The sequence below is a fragment of the Exophiala spinifera genome (assembly GCF_000836115.1).
Source record: "Exophiala spinifera strain CBS 89968 unplaced genomic scaffold supercont1.1, whole genome shotgun sequence".
NCBI classification, from domain to species: domain Eukaryota; kingdom Fungi; phylum Ascomycota; class Eurotiomycetes; order Chaetothyriales; family Herpotrichiellaceae; genus Exophiala; species Exophiala spinifera.
The window spans coordinates 2,411,776-2,438,583 of record NW_015622513.1 but is presented as its reverse complement, the minus strand read 5'-3'; the positions used below and the strand labels follow the sequence as shown (position 1 = coordinate 2,438,583).

General features: G+C 52.2%; 13 protein-coding genes across 13 annotated transcripts; 7 read left to right on the top strand and 6 right to left on the bottom strand.

Annotated features, from left to right (window-relative positions):
* Positions 1-193: 193 nt before the first annotated feature.
* On the bottom strand, positions 194-2,495 carry PV08_00912 (ATP synthase subunit alpha, mitochondrial; the record flags this gene model as incomplete). The annotated part of the gene is made up of 5 exons (XM_016375277.1): positions 194-908; positions 963-1,029; positions 1,401-1,866; positions 1,915-2,262; positions 2,421-2,495. The coding sequence occupies 5 exons, from the start codon at positions 2,493-2,495 to the stop codon at positions 194-196; spliced, it is 1,671 nt and encodes a 556-aa protein (XP_016240553.1).
* Positions 2,496-2,905: 410 nt separating this feature from the next.
* On the top strand, positions 2,906-5,065 carry PV08_00911 (uncharacterized protein; the record flags this gene model as incomplete). The annotated part of the gene is made up of 1 exon (XM_016375276.1): positions 2,906-5,065. The coding sequence occupies one exon, from the start codon at positions 2,906-2,908 to the stop codon at positions 5,063-5,065; it is 2,160 nt and encodes a 719-aa protein (XP_016240552.1).
* A 562-nt stretch (positions 5,066-5,627) lies between these two features.
* PV08_00910 (uncharacterized protein) lies at positions 5,628-7,808 on the bottom strand (the record flags this gene model as incomplete). The annotated part of the gene is made up of 4 exons (XM_016375275.1): positions 5,628-6,761; positions 6,902-7,134; positions 7,241-7,521; positions 7,765-7,808. The coding sequence occupies 4 exons, from the start codon at positions 7,806-7,808 to the stop codon at positions 5,628-5,630; spliced, it is 1,692 nt and encodes a 563-aa protein (XP_016240551.1).
* Positions 7,809-8,680: 872 nt separating this feature from the next.
* PV08_00909 (uncharacterized protein) lies at positions 8,681-10,030 on the top strand (the record flags this gene model as incomplete). The annotated part of the gene is made up of 3 exons (XM_016375274.1): positions 8,681-8,832; positions 8,890-9,530; positions 9,588-10,030. The coding sequence occupies 3 exons, from the start codon at positions 8,681-8,683 to the stop codon at positions 10,028-10,030; spliced, it is 1,236 nt and encodes a 411-aa protein (XP_016240550.1).
* A 983-nt stretch (positions 10,031-11,013) lies between these two features.
* On the top strand, positions 11,014-12,109 carry PV08_00908 (uncharacterized protein; the record flags this gene model as incomplete). The annotated part of the gene is made up of 3 exons (XM_016375273.1): positions 11,014-11,072; positions 11,172-11,666; positions 11,785-12,109. The coding sequence occupies 3 exons, from the start codon at positions 11,014-11,016 to the stop codon at positions 12,107-12,109; spliced, it is 879 nt and encodes a 292-aa protein (XP_016240549.1).
* Positions 12,110-13,651: 1,542 nt separating this feature from the next.
* PV08_00907 (uncharacterized protein) lies at positions 13,652-14,230 on the bottom strand (the record flags this gene model as incomplete). Its single annotated transcript, XM_016375272.1, has 1 exon — positions 13,652-14,230. One exon carries the CDS (start codon positions 14,228-14,230, stop codon positions 13,652-13,654), a length of 579 nt encoding a protein of 192 aa, XP_016240548.1.
* Positions 14,231-15,783: 1,553 nt separating this feature from the next.
* PV08_00906 (uncharacterized protein) lies at positions 15,784-16,230 on the bottom strand (the record flags this gene model as incomplete). The annotated part of the gene is made up of 1 exon (XM_016375271.1): positions 15,784-16,230. One exon carries the CDS (start codon positions 16,228-16,230, stop codon positions 15,784-15,786), a length of 447 nt encoding a protein of 148 aa, XP_016240547.1.
* A 490-nt stretch (positions 16,231-16,720) lies between these two features.
* On the top strand, positions 16,721-18,176 carry PV08_00905 (uncharacterized protein; the record flags this gene model as incomplete). The annotated part of the gene is made up of 2 exons (XM_016375270.1): positions 16,721-18,073; positions 18,126-18,176. The coding sequence occupies 2 exons, from the start codon at positions 16,721-16,723 to the stop codon at positions 18,174-18,176; spliced, it is 1,404 nt and encodes a 467-aa protein (XP_016240546.1).
* A 506-nt stretch (positions 18,177-18,682) lies between these two features.
* On the bottom strand, positions 18,683-19,776 carry PV08_00904 (uncharacterized protein; the record flags this gene model as incomplete). The annotated part of the gene is made up of 2 exons (XM_016375269.1): positions 18,683-18,806; positions 18,872-19,776. The coding sequence occupies 2 exons, from the start codon at positions 19,774-19,776 to the stop codon at positions 18,683-18,685; spliced, it is 1,029 nt and encodes a 342-aa protein (XP_016240545.1).
* Positions 19,777-20,366: 590 nt separating this feature from the next.
* On the top strand, positions 20,367-21,960 carry PV08_00903 (uncharacterized protein; the record flags this gene model as incomplete). Its single annotated transcript, XM_016375268.1, has 4 exons — positions 20,367-20,388; positions 20,448-20,720; positions 20,777-21,206; positions 21,264-21,960. The coding sequence occupies 4 exons, from the start codon at positions 20,367-20,369 to the stop codon at positions 21,958-21,960; spliced, it is 1,422 nt and encodes a 473-aa protein (XP_016240544.1).
* Positions 21,961-22,230: 270 nt separating this feature from the next.
* PV08_00902 (uncharacterized protein) lies at positions 22,231-23,653 on the top strand (the record flags this gene model as incomplete). The annotated part of the gene is made up of 3 exons (XM_016375267.1): positions 22,231-22,342; positions 22,394-23,291; positions 23,341-23,653. The coding sequence occupies 3 exons, from the start codon at positions 22,231-22,233 to the stop codon at positions 23,651-23,653; spliced, it is 1,323 nt and encodes a 440-aa protein (XP_016240543.1).
* Positions 23,654-24,368: 715 nt separating this feature from the next.
* PV08_00901 (uncharacterized protein) lies at positions 24,369-25,025 on the top strand (the record flags this gene model as incomplete). The annotated part of the gene is made up of 1 exon (XM_016375266.1): positions 24,369-25,025. One exon carries the CDS (start codon positions 24,369-24,371, stop codon positions 25,023-25,025), a length of 657 nt encoding a protein of 218 aa, XP_016240542.1.
* Positions 25,026-25,621: 596 nt separating this feature from the next.
* PV08_00900 (uncharacterized protein) lies at positions 25,622-26,380 on the bottom strand (the record flags this gene model as incomplete). Its single annotated transcript, XM_016375265.1, has 3 exons — positions 25,622-26,114; positions 26,197-26,279; positions 26,360-26,380. 3 exons carry the CDS (start codon positions 26,378-26,380, stop codon positions 25,622-25,624), a joined length of 597 nt encoding a protein of 198 aa, XP_016240541.1.
* Between the last annotated feature and the right edge of the window lie 428 nt (positions 26,381-26,808).

Genomic DNA, 26,808 nt, shown 5'->3' with positions numbered 1-26,808 from the left:
TGCGGCACTATCTTCTCTTAACACCGGCGTCCCTCTTGCCCATCTTGCCACTCTCAGCCTCAGATTGGTTCAGGTTGTGTTCTTATTTTTTGACCAAGCCAGGAAAATTGTACAAAGCGATTTTGAAACACGTCTGTAGAACAGATGATGGTCAGCAAACGAGCCACAGCTACAGTATTTGAATCCAGCATACCTATGTGAAGCTCTTGGTGAAGTTAACGACGACCTCCTTGAGGTCCGCCTCGAGGTCCTTGCTCAACTGTCCCTCCTTGTCAATTCTTGCCAATAGCTCGGCCTGATCGGTCTTCAAGTGGGCAAGGAAGTCAGCCTCCCATTGCAGGACCTTGCCGACTGGAACGCTGTCCAGGTGACCGTTGACACCGGCGTAAATAAGGGGAACCATTTCGTTGACAGCCATGGGCGAGTATTGCTTCTGCTTCAGGAGCTCGGTGAGACGTTCACCACGGCTGAGGGTCTGCTTGGTGGATGCATCAAGATCTGAACCGAATTGGGCGAAAGCGGCGACTTCTCGGTATTGGGCCAAGAAAAGCTTCAAGGAACCGGCGACTTGCTTCATGGCCTTGAGCTGGGCAGCTGAACCGACACGAGAGACAGAGAGACCGACGTTGATGGCAGGTCGAACACCCTTGTAGAACAATTCACCTTCCAAGAAGATCTGGCCGTCGGTGATAGAAATGACGTTGGTGGGAATATAGGCGGACACATCACCACCTTGGGTTTCGATGATTGGCAGAGCAGTCAAAGAACCACCACCAAGCTTGTTGTTCATCTTGGCTGCACGTTCCAAAAGTCGAGAGTGGAGGTAGAAGACATCACCAGGGTAAGCTTCACGTCCAGGGGGACGACGGAGCAACAGAGACATTTGACGGTATGCCACGGCTTGCTTGCTGCACCTGAGTTAGCAAGTGGAATTACTATGCTTTTGAGACAAGTTTAAATACCTGAGATCGTCGTAAATAATCAAAGCATGCTTGCCATTGTCTCGGAAGTATTCAGCGATTGAAGTTGCTAGTGTTGATGTAATGTTAGCGAAGTGTATCATAGAACTTGAGGAAGAAAATCAATGTGGATAATATCCAGAATGGGATCCAATGTAGGGAACCACTCAACTCCCTCCCTTCACTCAACCGCTGGAAATAGTGTGCTTCGGTTTGGAATTTGCTGCCCTTCCCAAAGCAGCACCGACAGTCCTTGCGATAGGGGAGGGCCGTTGAGTGATATTGGACAGATCAAGTGGCAGACCACGTGGCAAGTCCAAGGCTCCGGCCAGTGAGGTATCTTTCGTACAGAACCGAATGATTCATGCACATCTTCGCGTGCCCTTCGGGTACAAATAATCCCACCACCACGAGAAGAACAGCAAGAGTTCAGGTACGTACCGGTGAAAGGTGCAATGTACTGCAGAGGAGCAGCTTCAGAAGCAGTTGCCGCAACGACGATACTGTACTTCATAGCGTCGTTCTCCTCAAGAGTCTTGACAAGCTGAGCGACGGTGGATCGCTTCTGACCGACGGCCACGTAAACACAGTAGAGCTTTTTGCTCTCGTCGTTTCCGGAGTTCCATCTCTTTTGGTTCAAGATAGCGTCAAGAGCGACGGCAGTCTTTCCAGTCTGACGATCACCAATGATCAATTCACGTTGACCACGACCAATCGGCACCATGGCGTCGACGGATTTGAGACCAGTTTGGACTGGCTCTCTGACGGACTGACGGGGAAGGATACCGGGGGCTTTGATCTGAGCACGGCGTCTCTCGGTTGTCTTGATGGGACCCTTGCCATCAATGGGGTTACCAAGGGCATCGACGACACGGCCAAGCAGAGCCTCGCCAACTCCAACATCGACCTGGGTACGGTTAGCTCAACATCGCTCATTGATTCCGGGTTATCCTACAATCTGGCCGGTACGCTTGACGGTCTCTCCTTCTCTGACGAGACGATCGGAACCGAACAGCACGACACCGACTTGACCAGCTTCCAAGTTCATGCACATGCCCTTGACGCCGGAAGCGAATTCGACCAGTTCCTCAGCCTGGACATTGCTCATGCCATGGACACGGGCGATACCGTCACCGACGGACAAAACACGGCCAGTCTCAGCAAGACCTGCCTCCTCTTGAACGCCGCGGATTCTTTGCTCGAGGATCGAGGAGACTTCAGTGGGAGAAGCTTTAGCATCGGCAGCGTACGATCGGATCTGTTTTGAGGCGGCATTGAATGGTGCAGGAGCAGCGACACGGGACTAGCAAAGATTTTGATCAGCCGGGAACTCTCGTTTCTGGGAGTCGAAACGACGAAAATCGCATTCCGAAGCTTGGAAAACATTTTCGCCAGCTAGTCGACGGTCGTAGAGATGCTTTCGGAGCTTCCAAGCTTGAACAGAGAAGAATTTGAGCTTACCGCAGCTATTCTTCCCGATGCTGAAATGGCACCGGCAATGCGGCCAGATTGGCGCAGAACGTTCCTCGACATCATCTTGCTTGCTCGTGAAGCTTGATAGAAAGAACCTCCGAGAAGCAAAAAGGTGAAATGAGATGGCTCAAGCGAGAGGGGAGAGGAGATTGATACAGCGAGGTGGAAGGTGAAGAATACATACCTAGCTCTCCTGGCTTCGGGATTGCAAGGTCTGCCAAGCGACTAAAAATCACGTGAGCTCGGTCTGCTTCGGAGCACAGGTGCCGCCGTGAGTCGTCGGTGTATACGGCAGAGCGGTAGCTGCTTAAGTGCTATAACTTTCTTACGATGACCTGTGGCTGAGTGCGAAGCACCACGTAGGATTCAGGAGGTACCTTTTCCAGCATAGATATACTGCGTATTTTCTCATGGAAACCATCTAGAAGTCAGTATGTTTACATGTACAGCGGAGAATCCAAGAAGATTGCGCCATGTCGACCCCCAACTCTCAAAAACAATCACTTCCTCCGCCCTCCAGAAACAACGCGGCTTCTCCGCAAGTAACCTCTGAAGGTGTTGAACTCGAACCTGTGCAGAATGGCCCGGTGGAACGAAGCCTCCCTTTGGAGGAGGACATTATGCAATGCGCCCGCATTGGCGCTCTTGAACATATTCAAAAGATGATTCAGTCCGGAAAATACACAGCGACGTACAAGGATGAAGAAGGCATCACTCCTCTCCATTGGGCTGCTATCAACAACCAATATGCAGTGTGTAAATACCTACTTGAGCAGGGTGCAGATGTCAATGCAAAAGGAGGAGAGTCCAATGCGACAGCCGTGATGTGGGCGTCTCAGCGATGTCACTTCTATATCGTCAACCTTTTGCTACAAAACGGCGCGGATCCTCTATTGACCGACGGTCAAGGCTACAACATCCTCCATCTTGCTACCATTGACGGGAATGCCCTCCTGCTCATTCTACTGTTGCACCAGAATATTCCTGTCGATATCCCGGATCCTCAAGGACACACCAGCTTGATGTGGGCAGGATACAAGGGTTGGCCTGCGTGCGTTGACCTCCTTTTGCGTTGGGGCGCAAACGTGAATGCAAAAGATGACAATGGATATACTCCTCTACACTGGGCTCTGGTGAAAGGCTCGAAGGCCTGCTTGGATAGACTACTGGAGTACGGAGCTGACAGATTCGCGAAGACCAACGAGGGCAAGACACCAAGCGACTGTGCCGATGAGATGAACACGAAACGCGTCTACCGTCGCTCGTTAGCCGACCATGGCTATGATGCCTCGGGAAATGTCAAGACTCTCCCATTAGGGCTACATACTGCAGTTCGCGACCGATCTGTGATGGCCAAGTTTTTCTTCCTCTATCCCTTCACGATCATCCCAATCGGACTTTACATCATAAGTCACCTCAGCATCTTTATTGGTCTTCCAGTGTTTTTGGTGGTGTGCTTGGGAATGCAGTACATTGCGCAGCGGATCGCAATGATCAGCCACCTCGAATATCACACCATCCATAAAACGCCCTATCTGGCCGGCATTTTTGCTGGCACGTTGTTTTGGGTCGGCTTCAGCTATCTCACGACCATACTACCTGTCACGTTCTCCTCGAACTTCTTGTCCAACTTGTCTTTCGTGATTTTCTATGCTGGCACAGGGTACTTCTACTTCCTAGCCATGCTTGAAGATCCCGGATGGGTTCCTAAACTTGCATCACGAAACCAGCAACGCGCCATGATCGAAGAGCTGTTCTCGCTCTGGAAATTTGACGAAGAGAATTTTTGTGTTCAATGCATGGTTCGCAAGCCTCTCAGGTCCAAACACTGTCGCCGCTGTCATCGCTGCGTGGCCAAGCAAGACCACCATTGCCCCTGGATACATAATTGCGTGGGAAACAATAACCTGCGCCATTTTTACATTTACATTCTTTGTTTGGAGGTGGGCATCGTCCTGTATGTTCGACTGGTCCTCGCCTACCTCACTCAGCTCCCTAGTCCGACCGAGGACGCTGTGTCGAAGTGCAACATTCTCGGCCCCGCGTTATGCGGATTCGTACTTCGCGATCCCTGGACCGTTGCACTTGCATTGTGGACGGTGCTCCAGCTCATTTGGGTTACGATGTTGCTAGTTGTGCAATCAGTCCAGATCTCCAAGAACATGACAACCTATGAGAACATGAAACGCCACGAACACACTAGGGAAAATGGACCGTTACTGCCGCAGCACGTGCGACCGGTCATTCAGGGTGCCACGACCGGCACGTCGTCCCTCAACGACACCGCGGCTGCTTCAACACGAATCCATCCTGTCCCGAGACGCCCCGAGGGCTGCCTTTCGCGGTGGAAGAAAATTATCGGTCTGGATGCCTTCTTGGCCACCGCGTCAGACGCATCGCATGGCAAACTCCAGTCTCGAAATGCGAATCCGTTCAGTCGCGGCATCGTCGGCAACTGCAAGGACTTTTGGTGTGATCCGGCACCTGTGTTTGGCAAGAGGAAGAACGGAGATGGCTTCCTCGGTGGCGAAGTCGTCGACTATGCACACTTGTACGATGTCCCTCTGAGACTTCGGAGCGGCGCTGGCGGGATGGCATATACCAGCGTTGCGACGGATGATGATGAGTCATGATCACTGAAGTCACTTTTTCACTCCAGCGATAATCAGGAGCGTGTAGAGATTTTTATTGTTTCCAATTATACCCTAGCATTGGCAAGATTGGTCTGTTCCTTGTTCGTGTTCAAGTTTCGACTTTCGAGTTCGAGTCTACCCGGGCAAATCACTCTTTTTTCTTCTTACTTTTTTTCTTTGAAAAAAAGTATAAAGCCACCAAGGGGTCGTGGCGATTCTTTTGGTCGTTGTCTGTGACGATAGCTCCAGTACAGCAGGCGTAGTACCCATACGGGGCAAAAGTACTACCTCAGGTACAAGAAGAAGGAGTAAAAGTTGCCCTGCAAACCGGGAGTAGCGTACCATACCACCTTGTACAAGAAAGTATCATGTACAGAAGAACAAAAGTAAATACTTCGAGAGCCTCGATTTGTCTTTTTTTTTTGTTCTTTTTCTTCTTCTCTTTACTTGCTCAAGGACTTTCGGCCTAGTGACGGTGCCTACATAACCCCCCCCGGGTAGATATGTATGGGTAAGTATGTACGGTTCTACCGCACTACCGGGCGTTTATGGTTCACCTCATTCACTGTTTTCTGGCCCTGGCCCTGACCCTGATCCGACAGGGCAGCCCTCCCTCCATCGGCAAAGTCAGACTATTCGCGCTCACCCTCTCGGGCAAGGGGAGGGGTGATTTTCCTCGTTCGAATCGACGACGGGGTTGGGGTGTGCGCGGTGCAGGTGACGTTGTGGCGTTGTCCACGCTGTCCGTACTGTCCGTACCGTCCGTCTTAAGCGCGGTGTCTTGTTCCTGTTGTCCTTCCTCGACAACATCCCAATCCGTGCACATCCTGATCATGACCCACACGGCCATGACCTCTGCCATTTTCTTGCCCAGGCACGCCCTCGGCCCGCCGTTGAAGACGGGGAACTCGAAGGGCGACTTCGGCGTGAACCTGCCCTGGTCGTCGATCCAGCGGCGCGGTCGGAAGAGGTGCGCGTCGTCGCCGAACGTCGCCCGCGCGCGGTTGAAGGCCCAGATACACCACACCACCACGGCGCCGGCGGGGAGGTACGTCCCGTCCGGGAGCGTCACGGGCGTGGTTGTCTGTTTGATCTCGAACGGCACAGGGGGGTAGAGACGCAGCGCCTCGTAGAACGTGGCGACGGTCAGCGGGAGGGTCGTGGGCTGTAAGGACGAGATGTCGATAGTAGTGGTGGTAGTGTTGGCGGTGGTGGATTCGAGATCGTCCGCGTCGTCCAGCTGCGGCAGTGGCACTTTCGCGGCGATTTCGGTCCTGATATCGTCAAGCGCACTCGGATGGCGCAAGAGCGCGTAAAAGGTCCACGTCAGCGCTTGGGCTGTGGTGTCGCGGCCCGCCGAGAGGAAGTTGAGAGCAGAGTCGGCGACGACCTGCGGGTCCGCGAACGACTCGATCAGCGAGTCGATCAGTGTGCCGTGGAAGTCGGGGTTGTTGGCGGCGGGGACGGGGTCGTCGGTGATGAGACTCTCGAACGCGGCGCGAGAGCGGCGTTTACGTGCGTTCAAAACGATCTCACGACCGAATCGCTTGACTTCGCTGAGGGAGTCGTGGAATTGCCCCCCGGATGCCGTGAAGAGCTCGGTGAGCCGGTACAGCGGGTTCTGAAACCGCAGACCAATGTGGGAGGACGCGTGGTCGAAGGCTTTGCTAAAGGACGATGAGGCTGATATTTCCATCTGATCCAGTAAACACAAGTCAGATCGGAGTGTGGAAGAGAGTTTTTAGACGTGGACTGAGCAAAGGACGTGGAGGAGGGATGAGGATCAGGAACTCCAAGACGGGATAGGGGAATGGTGTCGAGGTAGGCAAGACTTACGTCGTACGCCATGTGTCCGACAACGGTTGTCGTGAGGTCGTGAAAGATCGTTTGTAAGTCGACGATGGAACCGTCGTTGGCGGCCTGCAAGAGGTCCCTCCTCGTCATGTCGGTGTATACTTCTGGCAGGACATCCTCTATGAGAGCGTCGAGATTGGCGCCGCTGAAGAATTTCAGGCCGGCTTTACGCTGGGCTCGCCAGAGGTCGCCTGTAGCATTGATGATGCCATACCCTGGAAGATCGGTAAAGAGTCGTTAGTGCTACGTTCCCACATACAAGTACCCCCAGAGCCCGTAGGGTGAAGAAAAATAGAGACTTCGTCTGCTGTCGTCGCTCACCGAACAAGTCCCACGATCGCGATCTGAAGAATTCGCCCTTGGTGATGGCCGCCTCGCTCTTCAGGACGAACTCCAGGTTTTCAGGACTGTTGATGACCACTCCCGGCGGCAGAGTCGGGACCGATATCTCAAAGGTTTCATGGCCAAAGAGGTTCTGGCACTTGACGAACCAGTCGAACAAGACATGACGGGGCTTGAGGAAGTGGATGGCGTTTCCGACAATTGGGAGAGTATCTGGTGGGCGTCTGGTTGTAAGGTAGTCAGATGGGAGTCTGCACAGACTATCGTAGAGTCGTAGGAAAGATGTCTTGCCTTAGCTTTCGACCATGGCGATGGATTGCCGGGCTTCGGGTAAAGATGTAGATGAAACCCAGGGTACACAGCAGCAATACAGCGAGGCTTGTCCAGATCATTCTGGCCCCGGAATGGGGGAACAACCTGTCTGCCTGTACCTCAGGCGACGTGTATCTAATCGAAAGGGCGAAAGGACGACAGCTCTCGTGAAATGAACAGAACGACAACACTAAGATCTTTCTCTGCACGGCTTAGGGCTGAGATGTCGTCCCATGCCAACAGCAGTGGCGTATCCTGGGCACATTAAGCAAAGTATCATACGAGTATAGTTAGTGCGAGCGTGATCTGCTTCTCCCCCGGATCTGACGCAGTGTTTTCCGTCGCCTCGTTGTGCCTGGATGGCGAGTTTCCAACACTACGCTAAGCCATTGTCGTGTGGTTTGGGACGAGTGTCGCCTGAAATGTGTTGGGACACGCTTGCGAGGACCGCGAGACAGACAGGAGTCGAGCCAGTCGGGGCTGGTCTGTACCTTGCGTGGAGGGCGAGGCGCTGCAATGAGCCTGATTAGGTGCCTATCGAGAGGCTAGCGAGACCGCCAGACTGGGCCCCCGGGGGTGATACACGGTGATGATATCGGCCCCTGTTGATTCGTCGGAAGAGCGCCCAAGCCACCCGCTAGAACGTCCACTAGGGGGGTGGTCTACAGGTGATTCTAGGTGACTATGTCAGCTAATTCCTCCATAGTACTAGTTACGAGGTCCCTTAGTTAGTATCTACTTGGCCAAACGCAGGCCAGTGCGCGCCATCCACCATCATCGTGACAAGTCGAAGGTCCCTCGCATCTCGCATCTCGCACCTCGCATAACTCGTACTGCTTCGTACTAACCTCATCCTGTATCATATCTCACAACCTCGCGTGCCTCTATTTACCTGCTTGCACTGGTGCATTCAGCTATCTGGAAGCTCTCCTTGTTGTCGCTCATTACGCCAGCCACCCTCGTTCAAGGCTTACGCCTCGGTTTCAGTTGTGTTTCAAGCATTTGCGATAGACAAATACCCACGTCATTATTCTGTGTAAATTGTTGGGCCTCGCTTGATGCTTCGTTGGGTGGGATTTACGAGCATTGTCCAGCCCAAGGACAGCAATGTCGCCCTCTGCAGTCAACAGCAAGGTCACACCACCGTACCAGCGACCCAATCTATACATTCACGGCATTGGAGTTGAATACCCTCCTTACGAGATCAAGCCAGAACAGTTGGCCACTCTGGCAAGGCGCCACTATCCCAGCTCTCCAGCGTAAGCATTACCCTACCTTCTCCCTGCCGGGTCTTCCAGGCGGCTGACCGGTGGCAGACTTGAGAAAGTGCTGACGATCAACGAATACACCGGCATTGATGCTCGTTCAGCAATTGGAACAATCGACCACCCTATCGCCAACGGGCCTGAAGCTCCTTCAATAGCCGAGCTGTGCGAAGTGTTTCTCGATCATGGCGTGAAGCTGTCCGTGCAGGCATGTCGCAGAGCTCTCGAGCAATGGGGAGGCGATCTGTCAGAGATCACGCACGTTGTTGCCACTACTTGCACGAATTCCGCCAACCCTGGCTATGATCACTATGTCGTCAAGCAGCTCGGCCTCAACCAGAGCATAGAGAAGGTTCTCCTCCATGGAGTTGGCTGCAGTGGAGGCTTAGCAGCACTGAGAACTGCTGCCAACATCGCTCTTGGTGCCAGCTTCCGTCGAAAACCAGCGCGCATCCTAGTCCTTGCGTGTGAAGTGTCTAGCATCCTAGTCCGTTCTGAACTCGACTCGATACACAAGGATCAGGAGGTGAGGATAGGTGTCGCGCTCTTCAGCGACTGCGCGTCTGCTGTAGTACTGGGAAATGGCTTCAGTAATCGGTACGATGAAGAGCCGATCCTGGAGCTTCTGGATTGGGATCACAGAATCATCGAAAACACCGAGAAGGATCTCGGATTTGACGTGGATCCTGTTGGTGAGTTTGGAAATACCCCACCAGATACAGCAAGCCACATCTCTGACATTGCTTTAGGTTGGAAAGTCGTCTTGACTCAGCGAGTTCCCAAGCTCGCCTCGGCAGCAGTGCCGGCCATGTTCGAGGATCTAGTTGGGTCGATCCCAGAATTGGTCGATGCCGGAAAGTTCAAGGCTGCTGATTACGACTGGGCCCTTCATCCCGGTGGTGCGACCGTTTTGAGTGGAATTGAAAAGACCATGCATCTGAAGCCTGAACACCTCCGCGCCAGTTACGAGATATACATCTCCCACGGGAACAGCTCCAGCGCAACCATCTTCAGCGTAATGGATCGTTTGCTGAAGGGAGAAACCACCGAGCACATTGTCGGATGCGCCTTTGGGCCAGGCATAGCTGTGGAGATGATGATGTTCAAAAGGAGCGTTTCGGGGTCGAATTCAGGAACAGCAAGTCCGACGGCGTCTCTAACGGAGACCCTTGTGGCTGAAGACGTCGACTGATGATGGGTCTAACGAACAGGAAGTGGTGTTTGTTGCGTCACAACCGACCAGCTGTGTTGAAGGAGTGCTGCCAAACATACCGAATGTAAAACCAAATATAGAAACGCCTCTGAGAGGAAAAATGACGCTCTTGCTTGTGCTTGTCTGTGTAACCTTGCGACTGACCTCACACAAGGAGCTGCGTGGTACACGGCCAAACTGGCAGCCACTTTGCTGGAGATTTCGTCCGGGTCCCGCATAGCAAATATAGCTGACAGCAGGACAGAACTCAGCAACAGGACGGCATATTGTCGAACGATCGCGTGAGCTTGTGGAGTATGACTCCCGAGCTGTCTGCTGGGGAAGAAGAAGAAGTTGAAGGACGCCGGTATTTCGATGAAGATGTGAATCAGAAAACCTAGATTATGGAGCACCATCACGCCTACCGGAAGATTGGAATCTGTAGGCTTGGAAGGGTATCTAGGAGTAGGCCGTTATAGTGATTACTTCCACGTACATCAACACCCGGGAGCAAGACTATTGCTTCTACTGTTGTATATAACACGGGTACGAGTACAAGTGAAGTCCTGACAAGGCTGTGGATAGTAATGAGTGATAGAACTTGGGTACCTTACTCAGGTACCTTAGGTACATACGGCATAATTGGGGCTCATTTAGGCCGCCCACGATGCCTAGAAGATCCCGCCTGTTCCGGATCCCAGTTCCCACCAACTTTAGCGGCTCTCGTCCCGAGTTCCTTTTTTTTTAATCATGACGTGTCACGGTGTCTCTAGGGTACGGAGGACCCGTGCAACCAACTAACTAGTTAGTTAGCTGATGCGACAAGCTAAAAATGAAACGCGACGCCACACCCTCTACACGTACCGTATGTCCATATATGGTCAGCGGCCAGCAACCGTGGGCCATGAACGATTCCCCAAACACCGTCGACGTCTGCTGCCAAAGCTGCGGTCCGTGGTCGGTGGCAGTACTCTCTCTCCACGATGGGATCACGACCGTGGCTCCCTAGGAGACACTACTTCGAAGTCAACGATCAGTCCTGGTGAGCATGTAACGCCACGAACTTTTCTCCTGGCAGTAAAATCGTTTTATCTCGATGCTCGTGGTGCGTCCGCAAACTGACCCGAGTCTCCCTGTACAGGTTTCCACAAACCCTGCGGGAGAAGGTCCAAGACTATCTCACCCTCGGATGGGTCAACAGACTCCCCGTCATCCAGTCAATTGCCCCTGCCACGCTCGTCGCCCAAGTGCTCTCGAACGTCCTCGGTCCTCGAGTCTCCGACTATGTGTATTTCGACTTTGCCTCCGGCGCGGGCGGCCCGACACCGTACATCGAGAAACACCTGAACGAGCAGCTGCGCAGCCGGGGCACGGAGGAGGTCAAGTTCGTCCTGACCGACATCAGCCCGCACGTGCAGGCGTGGGAGGCGATCGCGAAGAAGAGCGAAAACGTCAGCTACGTCGAGCAGAGCGTCGACGCGACGAACGCTCCCGGTGCGGAAACACTCCTCCGGAACGTGCCTGGCGTCGAGGGCAAGAAGACCATGAGGCTGTTCAGCCTGTCTTTCCACCACTTCGACGACGGTCTCGCGGCGAGGGTGCTGCAGAACGCGGTCGAGACGTCCGATGGATTCTGGTAAGTTTGATTTCTTTTGTCCTTGTCGCCGTTGTTGTTGTTGTTGTTTTTCCGGTCAAGCGCCTCGTCATGCAAGGGTCCAAGATTGTTTACGTCTGTGTGTCTCTCTTTCATTTAGCATCTTCGAACTGCAGTCACGACACTTTGCTTCGTTCGTCACCGTGAGCCTGCTGTGGCCGTTGGCCATGCTCATCGCGCCCGTCTATTTCTGGCACTCTCCCTGGCACCTCTTCTTCACCTACCTCGTGCCCATCGTGCCGTTCATCTGGGTCTACGACGGGTACATCTCGTGCCTGAGGACGAGGACGCCCGAGGAAGTCCAGCGTCTCTTGCGGAGCCGTGTGTCCGGCGAGGAACTGGCCCGCTGGAAATTCCAATACGGTCAAGTCTGTCACACGTGGCCGATAGGTTGGCTGTATTGGATTATCTGTTACAGAGAGTGACTGAACGAACTGCCTGCCTCACTTTTCTACCTGGCTAGGTACCTAGGCTTTTATGTCACGGCTTTTTATCGCTTCATCGACGAAGAAAAGAAATAGTTATAGACATAGACTGCAGTTGCTGCTAAAGTAACATGCGAAGTTGCAATTGCTTTCAACCACCTCGCCTTGTGTTTTTCTTTTGTGTGTGTGTGTGTGTGTGTGTGTGTGTGTGTGTGTGTTCTTAGACTCCTGAACGTTCTTTTTCACCTGATCAGGTACCTCCTTTTCTCCCGCCTTGGCCCATTGCTGGTGGTACAAGGAAGTCTAGCTACCAGGTCTGGGCTGGTAAGGTGCGTAATTGGAGTCGCAGTAGGTGTCCGGCGTGTACGATACCTAGTATATTATTCACCTTGTAGCCACTTGCCTATAGTACTCAGTGAGGTAGGTGAGGTAGCTTGGTAAACTACTCCGTATGGATCACAGGGACCTAGGTATGATATGGCACTCGTACATCTATCTGTCTCTCTCTCTCTCTCTCTCTCTCTCTCTCTCTCTCTCTCTCTCTCTCTCTCTCTCTCTCTCTCGCTCGTTGCAATGTGTTACCTGCCTACCTACCTGGTAGGCACTACCTTATGTCTACAGTATGTAGGTAATTGTACAGTAGGTGCTGTAGGGACGGAGTAGCTATTTTAGTACCCAGTCATAACAGGCCTGGGGTCTGTACAATGCGAGCACCTGTACTCGTACCTACTGTACGTAGGTACCTACAATAGTAGTTAAGCGTCGAAGTTGATCTACAATGGCCCAAATGCCCGCTACCTGGAGTTGATGCAAGATAAGGACAGGGCCGACCTTGGCGTGCGTCATTGTTGTTCCCCCCGCGTCAACTCTAGTACTGAACGCGTCACATGCTCCGCATGCCACATGCCACCTGCAAGCGAAACCCCCCGACGCAACACGACACACCATGCGCCGCCGTCTGTAGGCACACCCTGTCCGAGATGAGATGAGATGAGCTGAGCTGAGACTCAAAGTGTAACGGCGCCATAGTCGGTTTCATCACAAAAGTATTATTGGGATGAATTAACCATCCTCGTAACGATCTTCACACTAGGTAAGAATAACCAGACACAATACGCGGCTGCTCTTCTCCTTCCAGCTCGTAGAAGTGAAGGGCGCAATTAATAAACACCCAACCAAACAAGTCAAGTGAAACATACTCCAGACCATCCCTCATACCTGACCCTGTAGAGGTGGCTCTCCCGTACCCATACCGTATAGTCCAACCCAAAGGAAGAAAGTCTCATATCCTCAAGAAGCGCCGATTTCCCATTTAATGCTGGTGATTCGTGATGGTAGTAGGACAATTCCGGCTTCCCTAATGATGATTCCTCGGGGGTATCTCTGATAACACCGATGTCAATCAACAGTGACACGGCGACAAAAAAAGAAAAGAAAGACATTGGCACGTTGAACTATCAAACATAAAAAGAAACACACAAGGTTGGTTGAAACGCCTTGAATCCCTGTCGTTGTCGAAGCCGACCTGAGTGGATAAGACACTCAATTCAAGTGAGTATGATCAATCAGCTCAAAGTCAAGGTCAAGGTCATCCTCGTCGGTGGAGACTTCGGCCATGTCCTTGCCGTCGACAACGTCGTATTCCTTCTTGACGAGCTTGTCTGTCTCGTTGTTTTCGAACCGTCGTACAGCTTGGGCGACGGCGTTGCTGAGAAGGTCGGAGCCGGCACGAGGACCGGAGCGAGAGTCGTAGCTGTACAAGAAGTCTGCCCCGGGGGGGAGTGGTGCAGCAGAGGCATCGACGACATCCTCCTCTTCGGAATTGTCCGAGACGTGGGCAAGAGGACCGTCGAGAGCGTCAACCACTTCGTTTCGAAAGACCTTGCGGGCGAGGGTGGCCGTCTGGGAAGTGACGCGGTTCTTGTGGTGTTGTTTGTATCTTGCCTCGCCAGCGGTTAGGTGCTGGCCCTTCGGACGACCGATGCATTTGTAGCAGTTCGAGTTGATTTCATCGTGCTGAGTGCATGGTTGGGTGACTTGGCCTTTTCCACCTCTTGCCCATTTGCGGTTGTGGTCCTTGTCTCGTTGGTAAGGTTTGGCTTCACTGCGGAAATCCGACATTCTGTGAGAGAGAGAGACTGAAGTGATGGAAGACGGCTGTTTCGGGGGGAGATTAGGCTGGTACGCGGCGGTGGTATATAATGAAGGTAGGTATTGGTCGTAGAGGGGTGGTGGCGGCGGCGGCAAAGTGTTGGGATGAGGGCAGGAGGAAGAGAAAGTGACGTGTTCAGAAGGTGAAAGCAACAAAGGATTGGATGTCGAAGAAGATGGTGGTGATACAGAGGACGAGTACAAGCAGTCGAGGCGAATGGCGGACAAACAAAGAGAGGTAAAGAACAACCCTGGGGAAGAGTTGTTGTGGTGGGTGGTGTTGAGGAGTGATAGCAGGAGAGGAGGGCAGATAACGCGTATTATAGCATCATCGAGGTGGCTGAGAAGAAGCTGACTCTGGTCCGTTGCCTACATTACCTAGCCGGGTAAGATGACAGTGTCACTCGGCGCGTAGGGATGAGTCGGCACGATCCATGAAGCTCAACAAGTCACGACCAGGCACGGGTTCGGCATGGAGATTGCTATGCGTAGGATGCACAAGTGACTCGGTACGGAGTATTGCGTGTGGAGATGGTGCCTTTGGAGGGGAAGATGGCGATGACCAGGCACGAGTAACAGGGAACAGCTGCGAGAGATGAAGACAGCGATTGGTTGATTGGACTGAACCATGTCCAGGCGCTTTGAGTCACCCACGCTATGGGGAGTGAGATGTTGTATGGGAGGGTGGGAGGAGGGGGGACAGTGAGCGCCAGATAGAGATAGAGATACGGGATACGGAGAGAGATAGGGAGATAGGGAAATGTAGGAGATGAGGATGTGGCTTGACCAGCATCCGAGCTTCCATGTTCCCAGCATCGACCATTTCAAGCCATGTCCGGAGTACGTACAGACAAATACGAGATATGACATGTTGTTGTCTTTGTCAGTGTCATGACGCGTGTGATAAGGCGAGCCAGAAGCAGGAATCAGGTATTGTGTACTCCGTAACGGTGTAGGATTCAGCCAGGTAAACATAGATACTCATTCCTGGTTTCAGGCCTTGTTTTATCTTCAAAGACTCAGTGACCTCATTTCCCGGGCTGGTGTTTGTATCTCGTCGTAACGCATGCGGTTTGTACAGCAACCTCTGACTTCTTCATGGATATATTCACATCACCTCATCACGTCCCGTAAGGTCCATTTGCCTCCGTGTACTCGTCGTCAGACTCTGTAACACTTTGCGACTCGAGATGCCAACCTCGGGACATGAATTGCCAAATCAACACTCTCGGCTGTATGAAGTGCCATATTCCACCACATCGCCCCCATTGAAGAGTGACTCATGAGCTTGCTCGACCAGCCAACCGGTGTAAGGATGTGAGTCAAGTAGTACGAGTACTTGGCTTCATTACTCGAAGCTTCTTTTGTCGTGATGTGGTGATGGTCCTCAGCCTGATTGATGATGGGTACCTGTAGACTATAGTGTCCACCATCCATCTCATCCAAAAGTCGGTTCAATCGGGCTTCCATTTTCTCATTCAAAAATCCCAAGTCCTTGCCACGCCCTGTACTTGTCATGATCATCACTCGTCCTCATTCTCGTCGTCAGTCTCACTCTCACTCTGATCATCCCCTTCCAGCCGCTTCGGAAACCATCCAAACCTCCCCAAATCCACACTCATCTCTTCCACGCCCCTCGCATCACCAACCTCCACGCCCTCGGCCCTCAACCTTTCCGCCTGCCTCATGGCCGCCTCACCCCCGTCTCCTCTCGGACTGATGCCTCCTTTCGAGTTGACAACCCTCTGCCACGGCACATTGTGGTCGTGGTAGAACCACTTGTCAGGCTCCGCGGGGTCGAAACTAGGCAAATGCTTCAGACAGATGCCGACCTGTCGCGCGCGCTTAGGATAGCCCAGCAACGTCGCAATGTGGCCGTAGCTCGTGCATTTGCCAAACGGGATCTGTTGAACCGCAGAGTAGACGGCTTGAAACCACCACTGCGCTTCGTCGGATTGTTCTCGTGGCATTTTCCCTTTTTTTGGTGGCCCTCTTGCTCGTTTTCTCGTTGTGCGTATTCCCTAGGTGGTCACCGTACAATAGTATTACAGGGGATGGTGTTTAGCCCATGTCCTCGCCCGTGGCTATGTTGTTTCAGAAGGCTCCGAAGTCCCGTTGCCGTGTACTGAGGACAAGAGGGGGAAGAGGCGGTGACAACCAAAAATTCTCTATTAAACATTCACGAGTCATCCAAAAGGTCACCAAAGGCCCCAACACAGCCTCGTTGTTAGCGGGCTACCCGCCAACAAACCCCGTCCCCTTTCCCCGATGTGTTGTCAATGTGAGCCTCAGAGACGAATCTTTCTCATGCTATGAAACTTCAACAATCTTTGTTCCTGGCTCCGTGAACCGCCGTCATGACTGTAGTCAACCTCTTGATCAACAGCACCACCGAGTCCACGGATGGCGACAATCGACTGACGAGTTTCTGGAGGTCTGACGCCTCGGTTATCATCGGCGATGAAGCTCCTGGAGACCTCCACGCTGAAGCTCTACACATTCCACGAACCTAATCTCCCAGAATACGCAATCCTCTCTCATAGGTGGTTCAGTGATGAGCAGGAAGTCACGTTCCAGGAGCTGCAGAGCCTGACCGACACCTTGCAGTGCCAGTGTGGCAAGGAAGGCCGTGACCAGCGTGTCCGCCGCAAGAAAGGCTTTGATAAGATCGCCTCCTTCTGCCGTCTTGCCGAGGAGGATGGATTCCAATATGCTTGGATCGACACTTGTTGTATCGACAAGTCGAGCAGCAGTGAGCTGTCGGAGACGATCAATTCAATGTATAAGTGGTACAGCTCCTCGCGAGTCTGCTACTTCTACATGGTTGATGTGCCTCGGGTGGACTATTCAAGTGACGAGCCACTGATTCTGTTCAAGGCTTCCGAGTGGTTCAGGCGTGGCTGGACGCTTCAAGAGCTACTGGCTCCTCAGCAGCACAAATATCTGGCGCAAGATTGGAGTCTCATTGGCGTCACTTTACGAAATCCCACCTCTGACAACGGTGTGTCACTTGACGGTGATGGTTGCCATTGTTCGACTGCTTTCCCCGGTGCCAAGTGCCTTGAGACTGAAGTGTCGGAAGCCTCTGGCATACGCATCGACCGCCTCAGAAGCTTTGATCCACGATGGACACGTTACACGACAGTGTGTATCGCGGAGAGAATGTCTTGGGCCGCGAAGAGGGAAACGTCGAGGCTGGAAGACACGGCTTACTGCCTACTTGGCATCTTTGATATTCATATGACTCTCATGTACGGCGAGGGAGAGAAAGCATTCATTCGGTTACAGGAAGAGATTATACGGCATTCTGTCGACAGGACCATCTTGGCCTGGGACAGGACAGGTCACGAATCACTCGATCAACTCTTGGCTCCTTCCCCGCAGTACTTCAAATTCGTCGACTTCGTGTTCAAATATAAGCCCCCTACCGCAGATGAAGTCCATGAGATCACCAGCCAAGGCCTGCTCACTCACATGGAAGTGGCCGACCATCCGACGCGGAACGACGTATTGCTTGCTCGTCTGGACGACTCTCATGCATTCTCTCAATCCGGAATGCCCAAGCATCAGATCCTACTGTTGCTTCCCATTGTTTGGCACCTACATCCTTTCTACCCATGGATCTCTTGGATGTCTACACGCGGTGGCGAAACTCACGTGTATTGCCCGTATGAACTCGCTGTTGTGAATCGTGCCTCGGTGAAACGGCGCCTGCGGTCCTTCAAGCGCAGAAAACTTCGCATTGCACGCTGGCATGTCGATCACGGGGGAATGGATCATCAACATGTGAGCGAACTGCTGATCGAGCATGTGGTGCGTGGGGTGCTGATATGGCTGCTATACATGTTTGTATCATTATGTGTAGAGCTTGACGGGCCATTCAAGTCCGATGTCTACACCGCAGCCATCTATCTAATTTTGCCACTATTATCTTTGCCGTTCTTCGTGTTGCGTCTGTACACGATTATGCGGATGAATACGCTCAACATCATTGAGGCACAGAATCTGATGCACCTGACAGAATCCGCCGATATCCCCCTTGCGATGGTGTGGACGCTTGTCATGGCAATAGATAGATCGAGATTCTGGAGAGCCTACATAGAAGAAGTGAGATCTGGGCGTGAGCAGTCTGATGCATGGATTATCATTATAGATATATTCCTGCCTGCATTCGTATGCCTAAATCTTTTGGGGAGACTTTGGAGGGGGACGTCGCTCAAAGGTGTCGAAATCACTAGTTTAAACAGGGAAATCATTCGTTTAAACGGGCAGGATTAGCCCTCCAATAAATCACGCGTCAGAGTATTTACTAATTTGTATACGACAAGATGAGAGGCCTAGTATCAACTTTTCAAAGTCGAGAGCAACTCTTTGGTGTGGAGTCGAAGTACAATTACATGACCTCATCTGCTACCTAGGTATTCACATCGGCTTCATTTCGTCCAAAATACCCTGAACATTCGCAAAGCTCAACTCTTCCATCGTCTCCCGCCACACCTTGTCAATGACCTGCTTACCCTCCGAAGTATACATTAGCGGCACAAACCTAGAACGAGACATGCCGTGTTAGCGAGCTGCACACAAATGAGAGTCCCAAGACAAGTTACTCACGGCCAGATCTTCCAACCCATGATAAAGCATCCATGAGACTCCTTCCCCTTGAGTGCTGCAGCGTCAATGTATGTCGAAGCGCCTACCCTCATGGACCTGCCGGCAATACGGCCCCAGAACGCCATGATGGCGGACACGGGGAATCCCACGTCGCGAGTCAACCCTGTGCCCCTGACATAGCCCGGGTCGACGATGTTGACCACCACATCATCGGCAGAAACATAATCAGCGAGTCTGTAAAGGAACATCAAGCCGAGGACTTTGGATACGTTGTACTGGTCCAGCACGTCGAAGTTTTTGGCAACGTCCAACGAAGGCAAAAGCGGCGAGTCCATCCGGTTGCGGAATTTCGCTTCGAACGCAAGGCCGGACCCGACGATGGAGATCCGGCCTGGTCCCGGCGAGGACTTGCGCTTGAGAACCGGGAGGAGGAGGATGCAGAGCAACGCGGTCGAGATGTAGTTGACTTGGATGGTCTCTTCGTGGCCCGTGTCGCGGACGACTTGGGGGTTTGTCTTCCTCACGCCGGCGTTCAGAATGGCAATGTCGACGCGCTCGAGTTGCTCGACCTGCTCGACAAAACCCTGGATGGAGTCGTACGAGGACATGTCCAGCTGAAACACTTGGATGGTCGCCTTGGGGTGTTTGGCCCGGAGAGTGTCGGCTGCGGCCTCGCCCTTAGCTACTGAGCGCACGGCCATGATCAAATGTGTGAGTCTGAGCGAAAGGAGCTGAGCACAGGCTTCGAGACCAAGGCCCTGGTTCGCGCCGGTCACGATGGCGACCTTGCCGCTAAGGTCGGTGTCCCTTGGAGGCCATACGGGCTTGGTGCGAAACTGATTCTTGAAGAAGATGTTAGGGAAGAACGGAGAAGTGATGGGCTGCAGCTCCTTGGACGGCGCCATAATATGTGTTCGCTTGAAAGGTGAGGTCGTCCCATGTTCGAAAGGCAAAAACAGCAGATCGACGCTGTATTTGTATTGCTCACCTTGCCTTCTGTTGCACCTACTGCTTAATTTCCAGACGCGACTCCTCTCATACCTATAGGAGGTAGATTTCTCACTCTCCAGAGTTCGGTGGTGACAGCCTCGAAGCAGTGGTGGATAGGGACAATCGGAGCTAAACCGGTAACGGTAAACAATTGAAAATCTTGGCGACGGACGGCTTCGGACTTGACTGGATTGGGATGCTCGTTATGGCCGGACGCCCCAGTTGGGTGTAAGGGCTGTCTGTCTCTTCCTCTCTTCCTCGACCTGGAGCCTGGAATGCCAATTACGAACTGGAATAGGAAATCAATCAAGGATATCTCGGCTCCTGAGAGAGATGATGATGATGCAGCCGCAGACTAATCTGACTGCCGTTGCCAGACGATACCTTTGAAGTGCCAGCGGCTGAATTGCCACGACTGACCATACCCTCGCCACGGTGACGACGGGGTTGCGAAGATCCACGGCTGAGCTGACAACCACTTCCATTGGGAACCGCAGCAGAAGATATGGGTTCCCAGCACACATCGGGTGAGCCTGGCGGCATAATGTCCTTTCCCGCGAATGGGTTTCTCATGTTGCATCTACAGGGAAGTTTCGTTTCATCGTATCAACCGATGTCGAGAACAAAGACCCCGACACGCGAAAGGTCATTAGAAGTCATGTTATGCGAGGGAAGAATCGAATCAAACCCCGGAGAAAAGTTCGACATCTGCAACATAAAGACATACCAACGACGGACTGTCTGAATATCAATGGCCCTCTGTCCTCCTCAAAGGTCCCCAGACCGCTATGCGCAGACCTTGCCGCCATTCCACTTGCCGACGTCGTGGAGCCTGCTCTTATTGCAGACGTACTTTTGTGTGAGTGGTCAGCCGTGGCCAATAACAATTCATTACTGACCGAGCTTTACCTAAAGTCTCATCCATGTCGTCAAAAGCCATGTTCCTGCTGGATCCTTACATCGTGCCCCAAAAGTTGGGCATCTCTCCAGATTGGTTTACTGCAATGCAGAGCGATGTGGCCTATCTGCATGCCATTTGTTTCACCATACAGAGTTACTTTGATGGGTTCTTCGGGAGAACCCGAAGTGCTGCAGCTGAACGAAGGGACCGTCTGTACTATGATAAGACCGTCAGAATTCTTCAAGAGCGACTCTCACTTGATGATGACAGTCAGAAGCTTTCGGATTCCACGATCATGACTATCATAGCGTTGTCCGGCCACGCCTATACGACAGGTGATTTTGAGTCAGCACATAACCATAACCGAGGACTTCTCCGACTCGTCAGTATGAGAGGCATAAATACATTCCTCCAGCATACAAAACTATCCATAGAGATTATTCGGTGAGTCCTGGCTTTGTGACTGGCTAGCGTTGACACTGAACGGACGACGCGCTTTAGTTGTGACTTGGCCATGGCTGTCGATACAAACCTGACACCGGTGCTTTGGAATTATAAGGGTGTCCTGGCAACATTGTCCGGCTTTACGAAAACGCCGTGTCAGAATGTCCATCTTAGACTCTTGCAACCCGAGGCAAGGAAGTTTCTGGGTAAGCTCGACGCTCAATTGGCCGCGGCGTGGGTTAGCATGTCACACTTCTGTGCCCAGGTCAATGCGGCTGCCGAGGAGGACGGACCCAAAGTCACCGAAGAGACATTCTTGCAAAACATGATCTCCATCATGTATCCTCTGCTTCTTCGGAGATTCCCAAAAGGAACCTTTGATGAAGCGGCCCGCTTGGGTCTGCTGGCCTTTTCTTCACCCATCTTCCTTCACTGGAACAGAGTCGAATTTCCAGACCAAAGATTTACATCAGCGTATCGGGAAGTGCTGGCTGGGGTGACTCTAGCTGGAGCTAACATCGTGCCCCGAGAGCGTCTTTGGCTCTTTGTGATCGGCGCTTTGTCGATGTCTCATGAACCCGAGAGCATGTCATGGCTTGTACCCAGGCTACGAATGGACATTGAGCGGTGCGACGTAGACAGGTGGAGTGACTTGCGGGCTGTATTGAAGTCCTATTTGTGGGTTGGGTTAGTTTACGATGCTCCTGGTAAGGATCTATTCGAGTCGATGTATCCTGAGAGACTCGCCATATGAGGAGTGATCGGTTTTATCTGTATTTGAGGAGAGTTGTGTCGTCTGCTGCGTGTCCATTAGAGGCTGAACTAAACAACAGTGGTCCGTGGTCCGTAGTCGTGGAAATCAGATCCGCGGCTTAAATCCGGGGTGCATCGTGCATCGTGCATTGTTTACATGTTTTTTTCGTCGTCTCTGGTTGCCCATTGATTTTCCCTTCACTACCCTCCCCCATGACGACAGCCAGATAATTCTTCGTTCTAGTTGCTGCTTGTCACTCGTCTCTTAGAAATGGCTTTTCGTGGTACGGAAAGCCCTATGGACTTTGAATGGCAAGGCCACGGTCCAGTTGACCCTACTTCGCCTTTCCACAAGCACATCATGGATGCACAAGCGAAGAAGCGTACGTTTGAGAGCTTTCTGTCATGCCAGAGTATACACTGAATCGTCACAGGCAATCACAGCGAATTTACTTCTCCCAAGAAAACCGTCTTGCCGTCCTTGCGAGAACCTAACAATCAACCCTTTTTCTTCTCAAATGCGCCCACGACACCGTCATCTTCACCCTTCCGCGCTCCTTCCTTTACGACTCCCCGAAAACCTTTTGACATTGACTTCTCATCTGGACCGGAAAATTCGTCACCTCTCGAACAGACGGACAATGATGATACTCCAGACGGAAAACCAATCCCGATTGAATTTAAGAGCAGCCCTCAGCGGCCAGAGAGCAGGAGAAGCTCATTATTCGACCTCTATGGAAGATTTGCACCTAGTTCCGGGCGAGGGGAGATCCGAAAACCGCATAGCGACTCCATTGCCAAACGTATACACAAGAAGCGGCGGCGAGCGCAAAAATTCGACAAGCAATTGATTGTTGGTAGAAGAGATACCACAGATGACAGTGACGATGAGCCTATACCCAGCCCTACCGAACCACAGAAACCGAGAGTGGAGGAGGTGGGATGGATTACTGGGTTGTTTACCTTCATTCATACCTACCCTGATGCGCCATCGATTATTGCAAAGTATTTACAGGTCTTTTTCAATGCCGCTATTCTAGGCGGCTGTCTTTACATGTTCTGGTCATTCTACGCCACGATTCGAGCCGATGTCGATCGAGCCAGCGAAGACGCCATGGCAGAGGTGCTAGCAGAGATGGCGGCATGTTCAAAGAATTACATCGAGAACCGTTGTGGTGCCGATACCCGACTGCCAGCGCTGGAAACGGTATGCAGTAACTGGGAATTATGCATGAACCGTGACCCAAAGGCCGTCAAACGAGCCAGGCTGAGTGCGCACACATTCGCCGAAATCTTCAACAGCTTTGTTGAACCCATCAGTCTGAAAACGATGTAAGAGTACAGAAAACTATGTTTTGGAACGAGAAACTGACTATTGCAGGATCTTTACAATCACCCTCGTTGTTGTGGGATTGGTCGTCAACAATGCTACGTTTACTCTGTACCGGCGACAACAAGAGCATCAGAATGCAGGCATGTATCGACATCCTTCGGGATCTTACATGCATCCTGCACAGCAAGATGGCTCGATGCCCTATGCTTTGCCCCCAGGAACGCCATTTGGGCAACCCTATGTAGGTTGGCATGGCGACCAGGGATTTGTCGGGCAACAACAGGCATTAGAGTATCAGCGAAGCCCCAGTAAGGAACATCGAGCACGGAGTAGGAGCCCGGAAAAGAAGGTTGTATATTGACGACGGTTATGATTTTATGTTGTTGGGACTATTTTGGTGTTTGATGATGGTATTGGATGAGTGGCCTCTACAGAGAGAGGTGGTACGGTGTTCGTCAAAGACAGATATGACGAATCTGGTGTGTAGATTCACAGAAGTTAAGGATCATTTCGACCAAGTACAGTGAGCGCAGCAGTAACACTGATTTGGGTAAATATCTCATCGCTCTCAGAATACAGAGGGGGGTGTTCCTGTTTGTCCCCAGCCGTAGCCGACCTTCTTACCTGGGTAACTCCACACATGTCCTCCCGGTCTCTCTCCACGCCCTTCAATCGACATTGTAGCATTGTAGCATTCCGGTTGCAAGAATTTTTAGTAACGAGAATGAGAAGGTTCTAGTTCTAGTTGTAGGCGTAGAAGAAAAGAGAAAGTGAATTTTTAAATTTTACGGAAGGAATAGTTATCTGTTAATATAAAAATCACAAGAATCGACCGGTGAAGAATCAAAGATATATCGGAAGTCTGGCATTTTAATTGCAACGTACCGCGTTGATCCTTCTCCCTCACTACAGTACACTACGTTACCTTTCACAAAAGGGTTCACATCGACGACCTAGATTCTTCTAGAAGGTCACTGTTATTGTCATTGTCATTTCCTTTTTGTTGTTGTTCTGAAAACAAAATAGAGGACGACAAGTGAGGAAGAGAAGAGAAAAAGAGAAGCAAAGAACGAAAAATGGCAGAAACAACCACGTCGACGTACACCATCCGGTTCGCGACAGAGGCCGACGTGCCCGTCATTCTTGAGCTGATTCGCGAGTTGGCCGAGTACGAGCACGCTCTCCACGAGGTGCTGGCGACCGAGGAGTCGTTGCGCGAGACACTCTCGTTTCCGGATCCCAAGGCGCCAGACGACGGAAGTGGCGGGACCGGGTTCACGAGGGGATACGCGAAGACGATCCTCGTGGTTAGCCACGGGAAGAAGACGAAGAATGATGATGAGTCTGCGACGGGTGCTGCTGTCGCCGCCACCCCCGCCGCCGCCGGTACCACCGACGACGACGACGACGACGACGACGAGGAGGAGGTGGCAGGCATGGCTCTCTACTTCCACAATTACAGCACCTGGACGTCGGCGCCGGGGATATACCTCGAGGATCTGTACGTGCGGCCGTCGCACCGCGGGAAGGGGTTCGGAGGGGCCTTGCTGTCGGCGCTGGCGCGCGAGTGTCTGCGCGTGGGGTGCAAGAGGCTCGATTGGAGCGTTTTGAAGTGGAACGAGCCCAGCATCAAGTTCTACGAGGGCGAGAGCGTCGGTGCGAAGAGGATGAGCGAGTGGATGGGCATGAGGGTTGACGGGGACGGGCTGGGAAGGTTGGCGAACAGGAAATAAATAACAGGGTAATTGGAGCAGAACCGACAATACAAGGAAGAAACGAGGAATTAATAGCTAGAGAAAGAGGGAATGAGGGAAAATAGGGGAAATAGGGATAACAACTGCAATCTGCAAATGAACCTCGTGGACCAGCTCTAGGTGCTTCTTGTAGGCATGTAATACAAGACTCAGCACAACAATGGCAAATGACATCCGTGTACCACTTCGGCTATCTACCTTGGAAGCGAAGGAGTCAGGATAATTATCTCAAGAAATCCAACCATGGTTTTGTTGTGCTGGCCGATCGATCCATGTACCTATGTACCGATGTAGGGAATTCTTCAATTCTTCAATTCTCTCTGTAGTTAGGTACCTAGGGTAGGTATCTATATGGAGAGCATCAACGCCTAGAACGCCTGCTTGCCTTGATCCAGAGAAGGTCGGGTAGGTAGGTACCTGCGGTAGGTATCTGAAAGTTCCTGTAGATCCAGGAACAGAGGAAGGACTGATGTTGGGCATGCGGCATTGATTCATATCATGGTGTCTGCACAGCCAGCCACCATTGTTGATCTCTTGCTTGACAACGCAATCACTCTCACACACATCGCGTCACATCACATCACCACACAGCAAGAGTTTTGCTTTTTGGCTTGCTGATAGAACATCTTGCTCTGAGCACTCAAGCCGTCCGACTTGGCCACCAAACTGTCAATCTTCTCGCCTCGCTCCAGCACACTCTCGATGGTCTTGTGCAGTACGATCTTGGTCTCGTCGAGCTCTCGCTGCACTCTCATTATGCTGTCCGCTTCGTTCGGGTTCTGGTATTTCACGATGTACTCTTTCAACTGCGGGAATGGCCGACTCGTCACGCCGGGACTGGAATAGCTCGACCGCGGGTTCTGAGAGGTGAATTCGTCTATGATCTTGGAGAGGAGTTGGTGGGCGACCAGGGCCGGGTACTCGGCGTCGCTGATGATGATGCCCGCGACTCCTTGACTTGACCCGTAGGCGTGGAATGTGTACGACTTCTCTTCAATGTCTTGACGCACGCCTGGCTTGGTGCGTTCGGCGACCGTCTTGGCAAACATGGTCATGAATTCGCCATAGCTGGTGTGAAAACCCAACATGTCAGTTTCCTGCCGTGTGGCGGTCTGGGAGGGGTCCTTTGCTTATGATGGATGTGACTGACCTGTCGCGGGTGAAGCGGGAGAAAGACGAGAGGTCTCTCTCGACCGCCAGTTCAGTGGCGGGGACGGGGTCGTTTCGTAGGACCTGGAGAGACGTTGTCAGTAAGTCGTCGTTTCGTCGTGGCGTTTGTCGCAGCTGGCGCGAAAGGTGTTTGGTGGGCTTACTCCGATATAGAAGATCTTCATGGCTGAGATTGGTGGTGGGAGTGGACAATTGAACAATGGAGGAGTTGATCGGTGAGCGACAAGTGTAAGCGTGGTTCTAGAGATTCGACTGTCAAGAGGGCGCGACAAGTCGACACGAAACAACAATTAATATAGAAAGGAGGTTACCTGGAGCCCATTTGTATGGGAAACGTCACATGTGTTGGTCCCGGAAGTCCAGGCCACCAGGCTAACTCTGTAGCATGAGGCTGAGGCTTACCTAAACACCGCTGCCTTCATTCCTGTGTGTGTTGGTACCTGTACCCGCAGAGAACTACGTTGTGAAGATACTGGCGGCTGAGTCATTCGCCATCTCTTCCCACTCCTCCTTGATTGCCCATATTGCCTTCTTACATCGTTTGCACGACCGTCCGGGAGGCCTTCGGAATCATCAAGATTCCTGAACTAAT